The 16808-nt window shown below is 46.3% G+C and overlaps 1 protein-coding gene across 2 annotated transcripts in view; it reads left to right on the top strand.

The window, feature by feature from the left end:
* LOC146866744 (uncharacterized) overlaps positions 1 to 16808 on the top strand; it is an 84220-nt gene that overhangs the window by 32130 nt on the left and 35282 nt on the right. For both annotated transcript variants that reach the window (XM_085601114.1, XM_085601125.1), the window contains exons 4-5: positions 6964 to 7080; positions 7838 to 7945. In XM_085601114.1, coding sequence (XP_085457240.1) covers positions 6964 to 7080; positions 7838 to 7945 — 225 coding nt within the window. The remainder of the gene's footprint in view (positions 1 to 6963; positions 7081 to 7837; positions 7946 to 16808) is intronic.

The raw sequence follows: 16808 nt of genomic DNA, 5'->3' as shown, positions 1-16808 counted from the left end.
TACCTGTTGAATTCCTGTATGTGCGCATGGGACAGCAGTGAACTGGATTCATAAGGAGCTATTTGCTGGTCTGTTGCTACCTCCCCGTGCGTTAGGCTGTGCATGTATCTTGGCCGGCATGAAAGGAATATGACAGCCACTAACTGAAAGTAACAGTACAACTACAGCCCTGTTCGAGAAACGCACGGGCCCACTCTTGGCGCTGCACATCCCCTTCCCATCTGACTCTAGAGTCTAGACAGTCGGTATTCCTGGTGTATCTGCAGCTTTGTTTTCGCATTGAGCTGTCTGTGGGTGGTACACGGCATGTCTCGGTATATAATGTGGTGAGGTGGATTGGTTTTTGTGTGTTGATTAGTAGCATGTTATCTTTCTTACAAACCTGGTCATTAAAAACTCGAGATGTCTGATTTCTACAAAAATAATACACTTCCCCTCAAATTCCTCCACTCAGAAGCGCCCTGGTCTGTGCATGCAAAGTCACTGCTTATAACCTCGCTTCTCTCAGTTTATGTACATGACTGCACTGTCCCTAGAATGAGAGCACTGATGTCACTTTCCTTGTGTGAGTTAGCTTTGCACTTGTCAGCTCTGCAGTGTGACAGTACTGCTGACAGTTACCTCATGTTACATTATTGATCTAAGTTTTCTTGCGCCCATTTTCATACCATTTTACCTTACCTTACTGTTGTTGGTTTTTGTACATGACATACATTATGAAAACTTCACTAGTGTCACAAATGTTATTGTGTCATGGAATTCTTTTTTTCTCTTTTGGGTTGGCTTTGTCACTGCCAGTTGCCTCAAGTAACATCACACTATCAGTCCTCATGAATATCACAGAGGTCAATTTCCCCATGTGATTTCGACCCTTTTAGTTTCTGTTTGTGACATTACTTCCAAATTTGTCCTGATGTATCGTCACTGATGTCAGCATCCATGCCTGATGACTAATTTTTAAGGTGCCTTTTATGTATCTCTGCTGCCAGTTTCCTTGTGTGATATTACTGATGTCAGACGGACCACATAACATCACCTCTGTCACATCCTTCAGGCGCCCTCACTGTTGGTAGATCTTTTAATGTGAAATTATCACTTGCGCTTAGTTCTTTCATGTAATGTCATCACTGTTTTCTATTGTGACACCACCACCACTCCATGGGAGTACATGTCTTTTCCTTCTTTCGCCCAGAAATTCCCCCTCACGTTCCACGTTGTGACCTCTTCCAGCTTCCCAGCTCATAATGAAGTGTGCAATTCATTTTACTTTTATCTGCTGATGAAGAACAATAGCAGCAAAAAGCTATTAAAAATATTAGGCCTGGATTAGCAGGCAGGAGGTGTGACCTATGGGCTTTGCCAATGCTTGTTATAATCAAGAAGACCTCTTCTGTAATTTATTAAAGGCTACTCGGCTAAGGGCTTCAATAAATATTCCAAACATGGATTTCCTCAATATTTCAACAAAATATTTGCCTTACCGGGCCTCGAAAAATCATGAAAATGTTAAAAGACCTACAGATCTAGTGACTTGAAAAAAACTACTCGACCTAACTGTAATGCTTTTGACCCATAAACTGGTCCTAATTGTGTGAACCAAGGCAAATATTTTATTTCAGTGAGTCGCCTTTTTCTTCGTTATTAAATATGAGAGCACCTTCAAATATGTGAGTTCAGCATGTCTGCTGTACAAAAACTGTTTCATTTAGTAGACTAAACTTTTGTACCATGAATAACAAAAATGTAGCCCACATAAAAGTTACTTGACCCCTCACTTGCCTCTTGGTTCAATAGCATTGCCATCAAGGCAGGGGAAGGTTTCTGAGTTCATGTTTAAAAACACTCACTTTTTATACATATATTACTAAAGCATGATGCACTGTCATTTAAAGATAGCACATTTCCATTGAAATGGCCCAAAACTTTCCCAATGACATGCAGCTTTACTGATAAACTAAATAGCGTACAAACGAAAATGGGGAAATTGTGTTTCACCAAATATTTGAGACCACCAAGTTAAGCGTTCTCATTTGTTTTGATCCTATTAAAATATTTGTTTTCTCCACACATCATAATTCTCAACTTCTCAACTACTGAAACATATTTTGAAATATGTGTACAGTTCATTACAAGGTTATTACATTTTTTTTTTTATAGAAAGAAACTGATATCCGCTGGCCTTTTATTGCACATAGCATGATTGTGAGACAGTTCCCTTTACTTTTCTTTCTCTGACTACTAAGTTAAGAGGATTTTGTAAACACAATCTCCAGGATAAAATACAGAATAGTCTGTAAGAAGACCTAAGCTCGGAGGACTTTGGACCCGGGATAGGACGCTTCCCCCTGATCTCTTGGTTTACTCGCTGTGCCCTGTGGGAGGGGAATCTATCAGGCGGTGCGGGAGGCTTCAGGGTTCACTTGGCTCCATTAGCTACTGGCGACATGCTTGGGGGGGTGGCTGGGGTGGGGGGCGTTGTTGGGGGAGGTTTACTGGGGATCGGGGTGGGGGGCCTTTTGCTTGTACTGCATTGTGCTAATGGACCACTCTTATGGACGATTTGCATTATGGCACAGATGCCTTGTGGGACGAGAGATATGCTTGTATTACTCTGTAAAGTTCAATAAAAGTCTGTTTAAAAAAAAAAAAAAAAAAGAAGACCTAAGCTCACATCAGACCTCTGTCTTTGAACGCACAGCAAATGTAACAAGATTGAAAGGCATCTTTATTGTTCTTTCACTTTCTTAATTACAAACAAGCATTGGTAATGCATTGGTTTCGTAAATGTAATAAATAAAGAGCTATTGTCATCAATCATTGTCCGGGAGAATTAAAGAGCTCCCTGACAGAACACGGGAGTGGGGAGGATGTGGCCAGCGGCCAGAGTGGCTGACTCGAGAGCTGGGGATCCCGGTTCGAGGTTCGGTGGTGCCAAGCAACATCCTGTAATTCTATGCAAATTACTTAATATCTCCGGGTGATAAATTGTTATATAAATATGCTGCAAGAGTATACAGCAAAACTTTATGAAAATATAGTTCAACCAAAGCGTATGTTAAGAATATTTTGGTGGCAGGAAACTAATAAGAGAAGCAGACGAGGAACAAGCATTGGTAAATGAGTGAAAATATGCTACAGCCAATAAAAAATGGAGGCAAGGTTAGTGGCACGCACAGGAACCAATGAGAAGCCAGGAAAGGGAGAAGAAAGGATGTATATCCCTTTTAAAGTTTATAGTAAAAAAATAGATACGAAACCTAAAAACACCTGTTCTTCGTCAGCTGGAGTCTCTCAATCAAACTGTGCTTATCTAGCATGATTTATAACCCTTGCGGGTATCCGGGCGCTGGGCTGAGGGTCTCAGTCAAAGAGCCAGGTCTTGAGTCCCTTCCTGAAGTCTGCCAATGACAATGAGGGTGATATTCGAAGGTTGAGGGGAAGGGCGTTCCAAAATTTGACGGCGAGGTGGTAGAAGGATCGTCCTCCCATGTGGCAGCGGCAGATGCGTGATGTCTGTGCGAGGGCAAGGTGAGCCGAGGTTTCTGAGTGGCTGGTGGAAGTCTAGGCGGTGATTCCTGTATGCTGGTCCTTGGTCGTGGCGGGCTTTGTAGGTGTGATTCCGAAAATTTAAATGGCATCTCTTCTGGATGGGGAGCCAGTTGAGGTCTCTCAGGTGCTGAGAGATGTGGGTCCTTTTGGGCAAGTTAAGGATGTTTGTTATGTTATGTTATGTTAGCCGGATTTATAAAGCGCGCAGATACCCCAGCAAAGGGGCGTCCCGGCGCTATAAAGGACAAAATACCGGACATAAGCAATACCAGAGACAGGAGCATAGCACTAAGAATCCTGAGGGAAGAGGAAGGTTTTAACGGCCTTCCTAAAGACCAAAAGTTCATCAGTTGCGCGGATATGAACAGGAAGAGAGTTTCAGAGCCTAGCAGCAAGCACTCTAAAAGAGCGGCCACCGGCCCTAGCCCTCTTAAAGCGTGGAACTGTGACCAAGTGAAGTCCAGAGGACCTTAGAGAACGCGAGGGTACATAGGGCAGAATAAGATGCTCCAGAATCTGAGGAGAGGAGTGCTTCAAGATTTTAAACAATAGGCATAGAGACTTGAACTTAATCCTCTGAGCAACAGGGAGCCAGTGGAGTCTGCCGATGGTTTTTTTGGCCGAACAAAATCTCGGTAAGCCAACCAGAGCCCTGGCGGCAGTGTTTTGGACGCGTTGAAGTCTAGAGATTTCGGCCAAATTAGCTCCTAACAGAAGAGAGCTCGCATAGTCCAACCGAGACAGAATCGTAGCTTGTACAATAAGCTGTCTGTTTAGGGCATCAAAAAATTTGAAGGTAGGTCTAAGCCTTCGAAGAATCCCGAAGCACGTGGCAGCGGTTTTCTTTGTGTGGGCAACAAAGCGGAGTCTGGAATCCAACCAAATCCCAAGATTTTTTACCTCAGTGGCAGGGAGAGGAGTTGGACCAAGCTCCGATGGCCACCAATGATCACCCCATAGATGACTCTGCTTGCCAACAATGAGCACTTCGTTTTTTTTAGCGTTCAATTGCAGGCAATTATCTGTCATCCAGCGGGCTACTGAACTAATTCCCTCACGGAACTTAGCAGCCTCGAGGTCGGAGGCCCCACTTAATGCAACCACCAGCTGCGTGTCGTCAGCATAGGACACCATAGTCAGGTTCCAACGTTTGGCGACAGCAGCCAGCGGCTGCACATATAGATTGAAAAGTGTGGGGCTAAGAGCCGACCCTTGCGGCACGCCCTGGACAATAGGGTAAGGTTTAGATTGAAAGGGAGGTGTAACAACCCTAAACGTATGATCAGATAGAAATGATCGAAACCATTCAAGTGCCATGTTACCGACACCTGCCTCACCGAGACGCTGTAGTAAAATAGCATGGGAGACGGTGTCAAACGCGGCACTGAGATCAAGGAGCACCAGTGCCGCCGTTTGACCAGAGTCGACCAAGGTTCGCAGGTGATCGACCATAAAAAGCAGCGCAGTCTAGCAGTCTAGCTGCTGCGTTCTGGATCGTCTGGAGTCTTCTCATGAGGTCGCTGGTAATGCCTGCATAGAGTGCATTGCCGTAGTCCAGATGGCTGTCGATGAGGGCCTGCATCACTGTTTTGCTTGTGGGTAGCCCTTTGAAAATTCTGCGGAGCGTGTAGAAGCAGGCTGAGGAGACTGCATTGGCCTGTCATTTCATGGAGAGTTCGCTGTCTAGGATGATGCCAAGGTTGCGGGCGTGATTTTATCGGAGTGGGGTGGGTCAGAGTTCCGATGGCCACTAAAAGGTGTTCCAGAGGGAGGTGTGGCTGCCAAAGATCAGTACTTCGGTTTTGTCTGTGTTGAGTTTTAGGCAGTTGTCTTTCATCCAGGCCCGAGACATTTTTCATGCAGTTGTGAAAGTTGGTTTTCATCGTAGTTGGGTCCACTGAGAGTGAGAGGACAAGCTGGGTGTTGTGGGCGTAGGAGGTGATGTTGATGTTGTGGGCTCTGACGATGTCTGCTAGCGGCGTCATGTAGATATTGAGGGTGGGAATCACGGACGAGTTTTGCAGGATGCCACAGATGGCGTGCTTTCACTGTGAGGTGAAGGGAGGGAGACTGATCTTCTGTGTGCACCCTGAGAGGAAGGATGCCATCCATCTAAGAGCGTTGTCTTTGATTCCACTCTGGTGCAGTTGGTTGATGAGTGTTTGGTGGGAGACAGTGGCGAAGGCAGCATAGAGGTCGAGAAGGATCAGTGCGTCTGATTCCCCTCTGTTGAGTAGGGTGTGGATGTCGTCTGTCGCTGCGATCAGGGCCATTTCGTTGCTGTGGTTATCTCTGAATCCTGATTGGGAGTGGTCAAGAATGTTGTTTCTCTCCAGGTGTTCGTGAGTTGGAGGTTGACCGACTTCTCCAGGACTTTAATGGGAAACGGGAGCAGCGAGATGGGACGATAGTTCTGGAGGTCATTGGGATCTGCGAAGGGTATCTTGAGGAGGGATTGGATCTCTGAATGTTTCCATGCATTGGGGAAGGTAGCTGTGGGGATGGATGTCTTGATGATGGTGGTGAGCTTGTGGCAGACCGGGCCAGTAGTCCCTAAAAATAACTCACCCTGATAACATCCGACTTGCCATAGCGAATGGGCGTGTAGATTTCTTGAGGCCTGCTTACTTCCAGAGATGAATGGCCCAGCTAACTGCTTCAGACTAATGAACTGGCCAATTTTATGTAGCACTTCAACAGAACACATCCTTCCTCAACATCAGCTACTCTTTTGTCCCTCATGTAAATTTATTATATATACACACTATGAGCTTCTTGCTATTAGTGGCTAATCAAGAGACCACCTCACATGTATACATGAATCGACCAATTAGTGATTTCCAGATGCTATCATGGAGTATGAGAGAAGGTTGGCCTCCCAAACCCAAAACTCCATCCTTTTTATTGTACTTCTGATCTCTCACTTATGCCTAATTCACAATGAAACTGTGTGAATTGTGATAGTTTTCCTGTTTTCCTGATTTATTAAGCATTTTTTGTACTTTGACTTACCCCCTTCAAACTCAGGAGTAAGTTACCCTAACAGAAATAACTTTGTGAAGAGGTCCCACAGTTCCGAAGTTCAGCCCCAAAATCGGACTCGTCTGTGGCTGATCTAGTTCTTCTTAATGTGCTGTATTACTGTTCCTAATCAAGGAAAAACATTGTCGAGTCTTTTAGATCCTTCATACCCACTCTGGATCTGAGGCAGGCGAAAGGGTGTCATTCATCTTTTTCTCCTACAACATATCCATGTTTGAGTCTATTGTCTAAAGGGTTAAGCTCCACTGTCTCGATCATATTAGTTTGACTTACCGATGCCCACTCTCATCTTTCTGATTTCAGTTGTGTTTTGTTTGATATCTGTATATTAACAAACAAGCTGTCATTCATTCTTTTTGCTTCTCCCTACAGTGTCTCATCCAACAGTAAACCCTGATGTGCTATTCAGGATTGCACAGACTGAGGATCCGTATTGCAGAGATCAGCAGTGTCCTCGGGGAAGAGAAGTTAACAACAGTCCCAGTTCGTGTGAGTATGATGATTCTTCATTCAGCCCAGATGTCTTCACCACTACCATTCTTCGGCTGTTACAATAATTTTAGGGTGTGGGTTGCAGAGTTTGACTTCATCAACAGGTGCTGTGCTACTGACAAGCTGTGGCTTCCCAGACTTTGACCTACCCTAACATCTTTGGAATATACAATGAATATTGAACTGGAATTGTACAGACCATTTTTATGGCAAAAGAATCAAACCATGGCATTGTTCACATTTGCACCACAGTTTTGTCTTAAACAAGGTAAGGGCTCTGGACCTCTTCTGCAATATTTAATGAGTAATACTTGTGTATTCACAAGGGAGTATTTCGTGATTTGCACACTGGTGTGCCTGAAACAAATTGTGGAATTCCCAGATGGTCCATCCCATGATCCCATAATAAAACTGCTGAGTAGAGCTAGTATCAGGAGATGCAATATGGTGTACAACAACCAAGAGACAGAACTACATTTTGTGGTTTTCGAATCTTTGGGAAGGAGTGCTCAGGGTCTATATAACCAATTTGGAACGTGACATTGTGGTGGTGTGAGGGGTGATGGTGGTGGGGGAGCTTGGCCTCACACACTCGCAGGTCACTTTTTCGCTGGGTCTGCATCGGGAATTCCGGCACCTACTAGTTTATGGTAGAGAAGTGTACAAAGTTAGTCCCGTGTTCTTGTAATACTTGACTGCAGCACAAAAGTGCAGTTATATGGAAACTGAGGTTATCAATTTGCATTTTTTACAGGTTTCCCTATTGTCACATCTGCCTTCTCTTTGACAGAAGACGAAGAGTTAGAGCTGTGTTCCACAGACCATCAGGACTCCGAGCAAACAAGCAATCATCATACTGCTGGTAAGTGAGATGGGTGGATTACATGAAGGCACTGGTTTATGGGGGTGTTCAAGGTCATTTTCAGATTTCAGTAGGTGGAAGATTGATTTGCTGCCTGTGCCTCGCTCTGTGGTGTATAAACACTGGCAACTTTTTGTGTCAGAAATGTTGATCTCACAAATGAATGACTGAAATTAGACTTTTAAAGTGCATGGCTACTTCTAGGTGTGTCCCGGCGCTGCACTTTTAGTTGACGGCTAATGCAATCACATCGGCTATACTTGATGAAAGAACCATGCCTTCAGTCGTTTATTAAACAAGTCGGAGGATTCTACTGAACCCTAGCTCCAAAAGGAGTTTATTCCAGGTCACCGATCTAAGATAGAAAGAGTCCATCCGCCCATCCACACCTTAGGGATCCTTGCCAGGTGGCCATGTGCTCACTGTAGATTTGTGAAGAGGGCATAGAAGCTAACTCTAGTTCTAAGATAGCCTGCCCCAGAATGGTGCAGTGCTCTATGGATTAGGACTAGCGTTTTGAAGAGAATATTCTTCTTTATCGGCAGCCAGCATAGTGCACGCAGGTGCGAAGACAAGTGTGTTCTTGGGGGCAGGTTAAGTAGAACACGGGCTGCCATGTTGTGGACCACTTGTAGCTTAACCAGATAGTCCGAAAGTCCTAAGTATAGGGCATTTCTATTGTCTAGTCTTGATGTTATGAGTGCATGGATCACTACCTTTCTTGCGGGCAGGAACAGATAGTGTAAGCATTTTTCAAAGTCTGCAAGAGCCCAAAGTATGTTCCAACCACTGGGGCTTAGGGGGTGGGGCATTCCTGGGCCAAACAACTGCTAGTCTAAGAGATTAGGGCATAGAATAAGATCTCTGTATTTTCTGCATTGCATTTTAATTGATGGAACTTGCGCAAAAAAAAGAATTGTGTTTCCATGTCTCAGTTATTCATTTGTAAATTGTAAGTGCATGGAAACCTGTTAAATGTTCAATGTTTTATACAGTTTTCCGCAGGGTACATGGAGCAATGGTGCTCAGCCAAGGAAATCAGGGGAACATAACCAATCTATGAAACAATTCACTGAAAAAAACAAAGGTTAAAGTTAAGTTATGGTTAGCGTTAGCTTAACATAGGTTAGAAATAAAAGATCAGAAATTCTTTGCTAAACACAGGTAAAGTGAAGTTATGGGTACAAATCCAAACCTATGGACCTTTGCTGAAGTTTGATTAGCTGCTGGGTCTGACCTTTGGACAGGACCTTTCTGTTTTTTAAAACGTTTTTTTTTTTGTAGTTTTATTCAAGGGTTCAGGAATCCTTTTCCAGGTTCCAGACACCCCCACTGCACCGTGCACCCTTGCTACACATCTGCTGATTTTGCAGCTCCAAGCTGGGTCAGAGGACCTTGCTCGTGGTCCAGCAAGGATCCAGGGCCCCATCCATAGTATTAGATTCTCTTCTATTTGCAGACACCAAGGTGCTTAAACGTACATTTTAGTCATGGGGAAAGGGTCCAGAGGATGCTCTCTATGCCCCCATTTCTGGCCTTTCACTTTTTTCCATAATACGGTGACTTAGTCCCGCATCTTGTAACGGCGGCCGCAACATTATTCATGTGAAGTTGCGGTCAGCCAATCACAGAGTTTCAGTTCAGTGGGCTCAACATTTTGTTTATGGACCAAAAATGGACTATCCGGCACAACACTATGCATCCTCTGGGTTTGCAGATGGATTCTCCTCTGTCTTGCATATTTTAATTGTGTTGTACCTGCAGTGTTTTTGTCTGGGAATTAACTCCAAAATTAAAATTGTGACAAACTCAGTAAAGTAATCTCTTTATGTTTCACACAGCCGAAAATTGTTGCCATTATGCAAATATAACAGATGTGTTCGAGCCTGTAACATAGTTTCTCATGATTGTACTTCAAGAATACTTTTCCGGGAAGCTCCTAGCACATCAGTAAGGTTTGAACCACAAAGCCGCACTCCAGTCCTCAGCTTAGCATTTGAGGGCGTTATCAGCAAATTTTGGTTGCCAGATCAGAGCTCTGACATAGTGGTTCTGTAAAAAGAACAATTGATGGACAGAATGCAGAACAATGTCATACATTCACCCCAGTACAGAGATCTGGGCCTAAATCACATTGAGCAACCTTGCACCCAGAATAGATAGTCTTGATAAAGCAACAATGGCCCTCAAGGATGCAATAAGTGTATTGGAAAACAGGGTGGAGGACACAGAAGGTCGTAATAGAAGGAACAATATTCAGGTGGTGGGCCTGCCTGAAGGTGAGGAGGGCAGAGACATGGTGCAATACTGCAAGAGTTGGTTGAAAGAGATGATGGTACCCAAGGAACTTTCACAGTTCTTCTTGCTAGATCTATAGTGGCATGTCTCCTACAAAGATAGGGATTTGATTCTATGGAGGGCGAGACGAGTTGGCAACTAGAAGGTGATGATTTTCCTGGATCATACCCTGGTGGTGCAGAAGATGAGAGCATCCTTTGTAGAAGCCAAACAGGCACTTAGAGTAGAAGGCTTGAAATACCCGCTGCTATACCCGGCCAGGTTAAAAGTCCTCCTACATGGCAAATCCTATTTCTTCACCAACACAGCAGAAACTTGGGCATGGTTGGACCAATATAGAGCTGGAAATGGGGAAAGTCGCCCAACCCCACAGAGTAGATCGAAACACAGACCCCTCAAACCACCGAGGAGGCACCAAAAAGCCTTAAAGAGAAGGAGAGATGGGCAGCTGCACTGAAAGTGGCAACACAACTGGGTGAACGAGATCAATGCCCAGCACAGTTGCAACAGAATCGGAGAATTCTGGCGAGGGAAGGGATTCTGAACCTCCGGTGTCTGACACTGACAGTCTGCCAGCCGTCACTCATCAAATGCGAACGACCTATAGACAGTGCCACAGTGGACCCTGCAGTACTTGTATTTGAGGGGCGGCCAGAGATATGACGGCTGTTATAGCCTGTGGCTGATCAGATGGGCAGTGCAGAGCATATCAGACACTTGAATGGGTAATCCTGTACACCTCCCATTCATATGGAGAGGGGTGGCTCGAACACACTTATTCTATAATGTATCCAAAGCGGCGAATGGCCAGTTGCCGTTGGATCTGGGAGGGGAAGTTGGGGTGGTTCATTGTTTGTGTTTTTAAGCCCTCAGTCACTAACCACCACTTGCTTTACATGCCAGAGAACAACTGCACCTAAGGGCTGTGGAAAGAGACAAAGACCCAAGGGGCTGGAGGAACTAGGGAATCATCACACACCACAAGCATAATGCTCACCACAGCATTTACCCGCATGGGATCAGCCCATAAAAGGTACAAAATACATGCATACCTGGTGAGACGAGGGGTACAAATAGCATTTTTACAGGAAACTGACCTTCCGAGGCTAGAAGCAGACAAGCTTCGGAGGGAATGGAGGGGCCAAATATATGGGACAAGTTATTCTTTTTTCGCTATAGAGGTCCTTATTTGGATCAGACATGGGGTGCCATTTGAGCTCACCTCTGCTGTCATCTATGATGATGGCAGGTATGTACTGTTAGCGGGCAAACTGGACGGGATGGCCATCACATTGGGGGGGTGTATGCCCCCAGTAGCGACCAGTAAACATTCTATAACACATTGTCCCCTCGGCTGCCTCCTATGACAGACTTGCCCATGATACTGGGTGGGGACACAAACTACATGTTAGATGTGACAATGGACTTCACATACCCCACCCACTGCCACACACGGCATCAGCAAACCTAGAGCAGATGTTTTCTGGGTGGGTGGAGGATTGGAGGCTGTTAGATGTGTGGTGTGCTGCCCATCCACACACATGTCAATACTCATTCTACTCGCCACCACACGGCCTACACGTGTGCCTGTACCGCATCCTCGCCTCTAGGGAGAAAACCTTGACATACACTAGAACCGAACATTTTGGACGGATGATTTTAGACCACAACCACTGTTGACAAGTTTGATCGGGTATACCCTATCCTCTTGTGTTGGAAGATGGCTCTGTATATACTATACCAAAGTGAGGTATAGTGTGCACAGAGTCCAGTGGAACCCCAAAGGTAGGCAGAGGTAAAAGTAGATAGCACCTTACTCTCTATTTGTGGTATCTGTGGACATTGTTAAGCATTTGTTGTACACACCCAGTCAGCAAATGATTTCACACGCTCAAAGACTGAACTTCAGACCAATGTTTTTTGTATAAAAATATTCTTTTAGTTATTTTATTTTCTAGAACCAAGCAAGCCTGGCACAGGTAAACAATGAATACTTTACAGTAGTAATGCAGTTGTAACACAGTTTGGATTGCAATTGTATATGCACTTTGTCTTGATTATAGTACTGTTACTGAAAATGCAATGCTTTGGAAATACAGTACATATACTTTGCATAGGCTTTTTAGTAAAATGACCAGTAGATTACTTTGCAGATTACTTTTCTCACACAGTGCAGTATACCTGGATACTGCACTGGGACATTTCCTGTAAACAGGTGAGTAATAGCGTTTATGTTATTGAGTACAATTTTAAAAGGATTTCCTAGATTTTCCAACTCCACACTTAAAACTTTTCATAGAAAAACAGTCAATGTTATCCTATGGAGGGAAATAGTGTTATCTGTTAGCAGGTAAGTACTTTGTTGTGGGAGTTGGTATTCTGGGGTTAGACTCAGGAGTCCCCCAGGGTCAATGATGCACTCTTGTTACACCCTCAGCGGCACTAGGGCGGCCGGGTGCAGAGTGCTGAGGCCCAATGTTATCCAGCGGAATATAGGGGGCCTCCGGTTGGAGGCTGCTTATGAGTAGGCCACTGGGTTGTGGGAGCAAAGCTCCTGGACTTAAGCTCAGGGCAAATGGGGGTTCAAACCAGCACAAAAGGTGCACCCACAGCGGCACTGGGGCGTCCGGGTGCAGAGTGCTGTCTTGGCGTTGGGTGCCCTGTAGCTTTCAATGGAGAGTCTCCGGTTTGCAAACAGACTGCAGGCTCGGGGACAAAGATCTTCTGGGTGCGACCATCACTTGCAGAGGTAAGTTGGGATGCTGAGGGTTGGTTAGGCACCATCAGTTGGGCCACCCAAGGCCATGGGGCATCGGGTGCAGGGGTGCCTTTTAGGGTCGGATCTTCTTACCAGCTCCTGGTCGCAGTTGGCGGGACCTTCCGGTTTGAGGCTGCAGGCTTTGGTTGCAGGCTTGAGACGGGTCAGGGGTCACTGGATCTTGGGTCAGGATTGCCGGGGAGACCTCCTTTTGGTGTTGGGCCACTAAAACTCGGGCCGTGGGCGTCGGGTGCAGAGTGCTGCAGAATCGCGGATCCTTGCGGAGCTGGAGACTGTTCTTGAACAAATCCGGTGTTCATGGGAGACAGAATCTTTGGCATGGAAGGCAGACAGGTCCTCTGGGTTTCTCGAGGTTGCTAGCTGCAGGATACTCCGGGATTTCGCGGGTGCAGGTTCGAGGTGGGGACAGGTCGGTAGAGCTCGGGCCAAGTCAGTGGGTGTCCTCCTCTTGTTAGCTAGGGCACGGCTGTTCGGTCCTTCTTCTTTTCTTCTTCTGGTTTCTTCTCCGAGGAAGCAAGGTTCAGGAGTGTCCCTAAATATTAGATTTAGGGGCGTTACAGGTAGGTAAAAGGTTGGGACCAATGGTTCCCTTCCCTGGAGTGGGTACACCTCCTATTATGCCTCCCTCCAGTGGGAGGGGAGCATAGGCCTCTCCCTGGTTGGGTCGGTCCCCCATCTGCAAGATGGCGGGACTGGGAGTTGTGCTTCACCTCGCCTCCCCCACCTGGGGGGGTTGAGTAGGCAGAGGTGGGCACACCACTCTTCCTCACTTTTTTTACCTGCCGGTTCTCCCGCCCATAGTGGGGGTCAGAACCAGTAGGGACCAGTTGCTGAAAGCAGCACGTGGCCTGGGGAAACTCACAAAGGTGGCAAGCCTTTCAAGCTTCCCCTTTGTGGACCCTGCCCATCCTGGGGGAGGAGGCTTAGCACCTCGTCCCAGGATGTGCATTTTTTCAGGCCCCTGAGAGCAGCATGTTCCAGACCCAGGGGTCCAGAAACATGTCTTGTGGTGGCAGCTGAAGGCAGCCACTCAGCCAGGACACTTGTGGTGGGTCGTTTTTTCAGGGGGTATCTCTAAGATGCTCCCTGTGTGCATTTTTTATTAAATCCCACACTGGCGTCAGTGCTGGTTTAATGTGCTGAGAAGTTTGATACCAAACTTCTCAGTTTTCAGTGTAGCCATTATGTTGTTGTGGAGTTCGTAATGACAAACTCCAAGCACCATATTGTCTTAATGGCAGCACTGCACTTATAATGTCTAAGAATGGACTTAGACACTGTAGGGGTGCAGGGCTCATGCACCTGTACCCTCACCACTGGTATAGTGCGCCCAGCTTATGGGGTGACTGATCTATGCAGTGCCGTGGGTTGTAGGCATGGCACATGGACGCTATACATGTGGATAAGGAAAAGGATGGCATGAAAGTTTTGGCAAACATTGTGGATTTAATGGGATGAATTTGTATAACACTGAGAAGTTGAATCAAGTAGCAGGATATAATATCCACTCACGCTGCACGTCTGGGAGTGGAGCGTTCACACGCGCTCCCCACAGCATTGTACTGACACAGGGATGTGTGCCATGTCGACTCTTCACTTTGTTCTGCACCAAGACACGCAGCCTGCAAAGACAGTGTGTGAGTGTAAAGGTACAGGACCTCTAAGAGTGGCACAATAAGTGCTGCAGCTCTTAGGGACCTTCCCTGGTTACACTGCCCTGGGTACCAGTGGTACCATTTACCAGGGGCTGACCTGTGGCCAGGGATGGCAATTGGGTTTTGGTTTCAATGCAGTTTTAGGGAAAGAACATAGGCCCTGGGTACCGGATTAGCAGGAGCCCAGGGCACACTCAGTCAAAGCACATCAGCAGTTCAGCAAAAAGTGGAGGGAAACCACGCAGAAAGAGGGCACTTTCTCACACCTTGTCACAATGTGGTGCCTACCTGGAGCTGCACTAGAGGACAAGGTCTTTACAGAGGTTTGTGGGAGGGTATAGTGAACTACTTCCAGGAATACACTGACACGGCCAACTCGACATTAGTAGAATGGGAAGCTTTTAAGCCGGTGGTGAGGGGGGCACTGCATTAGTGTGATTGTAGTAAGCCACAACACCCTAAAACGTGAATTGATTTCCATGGATGGGAAGCTCAGAGACCTTGAAATGGCCCAAAGCCGGGGCAAAGTGACCGCGGAAGCAGCATCTGCCGCTAGAGAACAATATGCAACTCTAGTCGAACATCTACGTTACCTGAATTATAGGGAGTAGCTCAGACGCAAGCACTAAAAGGGTGATAAGGCTGGCAAGCTGCTGGCCCTTCCAGGGGGAGTCTACTATTACCCAACCCGGGGACACCTAGGGATCCATTCATACATCCCAAGCGACATTAATGAGGTGGTGCTTAACTATTAAGCGGCCCTGTATGGGCAGCGCAGAAAAATCCCCATGCGAATGATAGGAGAGTACATACAGCGAGACACTCTACCAAAGGTTACCGACACTGAAACGGAACAATTGGCACAGCAATAGCACAACTCGCAATTCGAGTGGCAATTAAAGAATTAGCCAGAGGTAAGGCTCCGGGGACCAACGGTTTGCATGTTGAATTTTACCATACTAATTCAAACATCCTGAGCCCTCATTTAGCTATGCTGTATACCACAGCACTGAAGGAAGGCATTTTGCCTCAATCAGTGTGTGAGGCACACTTGATGTTTATCCCAAAACCACACAGAGACCCTAATGACTGATCTGCATATCTACCGTTGTCTCTGTTAAACACAGACTACAACATGCTGCCTAATAGACTACTGCCCCGTATGGCTGGTCTGATCCACCCAGATCAGTCTGGGTTCATCCCCGGTAGGAATACATCAGTCCGTGTAAGGCGTCTATTCAAAGTACTAGAAGAGGCGCCAGAAATAGACAATCCGACAGCACTGGTGCTGTCCATACACCACGAAAAGGTATTTGACTCTTTGAGCTGGGGATTCCTTTGGAGGGTTCACCACATGAACATGGGCACAAAGTGGATTCGCTGGATCCAGCTATTGTACTCACAGCCCATGGTAAGGGTCCGCACTAGCAACATAATCTTCCCTCCCTTTGAGATCAATAGAGGGGCTAGAAATAATGCCCGCTACCCCTGATGCTTTTTGCGCTGACGATAGAGCCCTTTGCTGCGATAATGTGCTGGTAGTTTGCGGACTGGGGCATAAGGTTGCAAGTTGGGGTGCACACCATCTACTTGTATGCAGATAACATTCTAAACTTCTTCCGTGGGGATCGCGTGGATCCAGAGAGCACACTGCCCCTTCAGGACGAATTTGGAGCTTTGTCGGAACTGCGCACTAACTAGGAAAAAACTTGTGTATTCCCAGTGGATGCATACAACACTATCCCACCCAGTCAGTTAGAACTTGAGGGGGTTGAATGGTGCCCCTGCACTTTCAGATAACCAGGGGTCCGGGTTTACCACGAAGATGCGGATGTCCTGGATGGGGTGGGGCGGGGCGAGGCGCATCGGCACAGTATGAACACAAGAACCCTGAAGATCCGGATAGAGGAGGGTGGATTGAGTGCACCTGAATTTGGCGTCGCGGGTGCAATGGCTAACTCAGTGACTAGAAGGGAAGCACAGGGAAGAGCTGGCACAAATGGAAAGAAGCGAAAACATTGCTACCCTAGTGCTCCTCGCCTTGCGCAGGTATCCAGGGATTAGGCACTTACCCAAACTGGTGCAGATAGCTATCAAATGTTAGCACCGATGTATTGTCAAGACTTAAGGT

Source organism: Triturus cristatus, chromosome 1_2, assembly GCF_964204655.1.
Source record: "Triturus cristatus chromosome 1_2, aTriCri1.1, whole genome shotgun sequence".
Taxonomy (NCBI): Eukaryota; Metazoa; Chordata; class Amphibia; order Caudata; family Salamandridae; genus Triturus; species Triturus cristatus.
The sequence above is the reverse complement of the archived record's forward strand: the minus strand, read 5'-3'. Positions and strand labels throughout refer to the sequence as shown.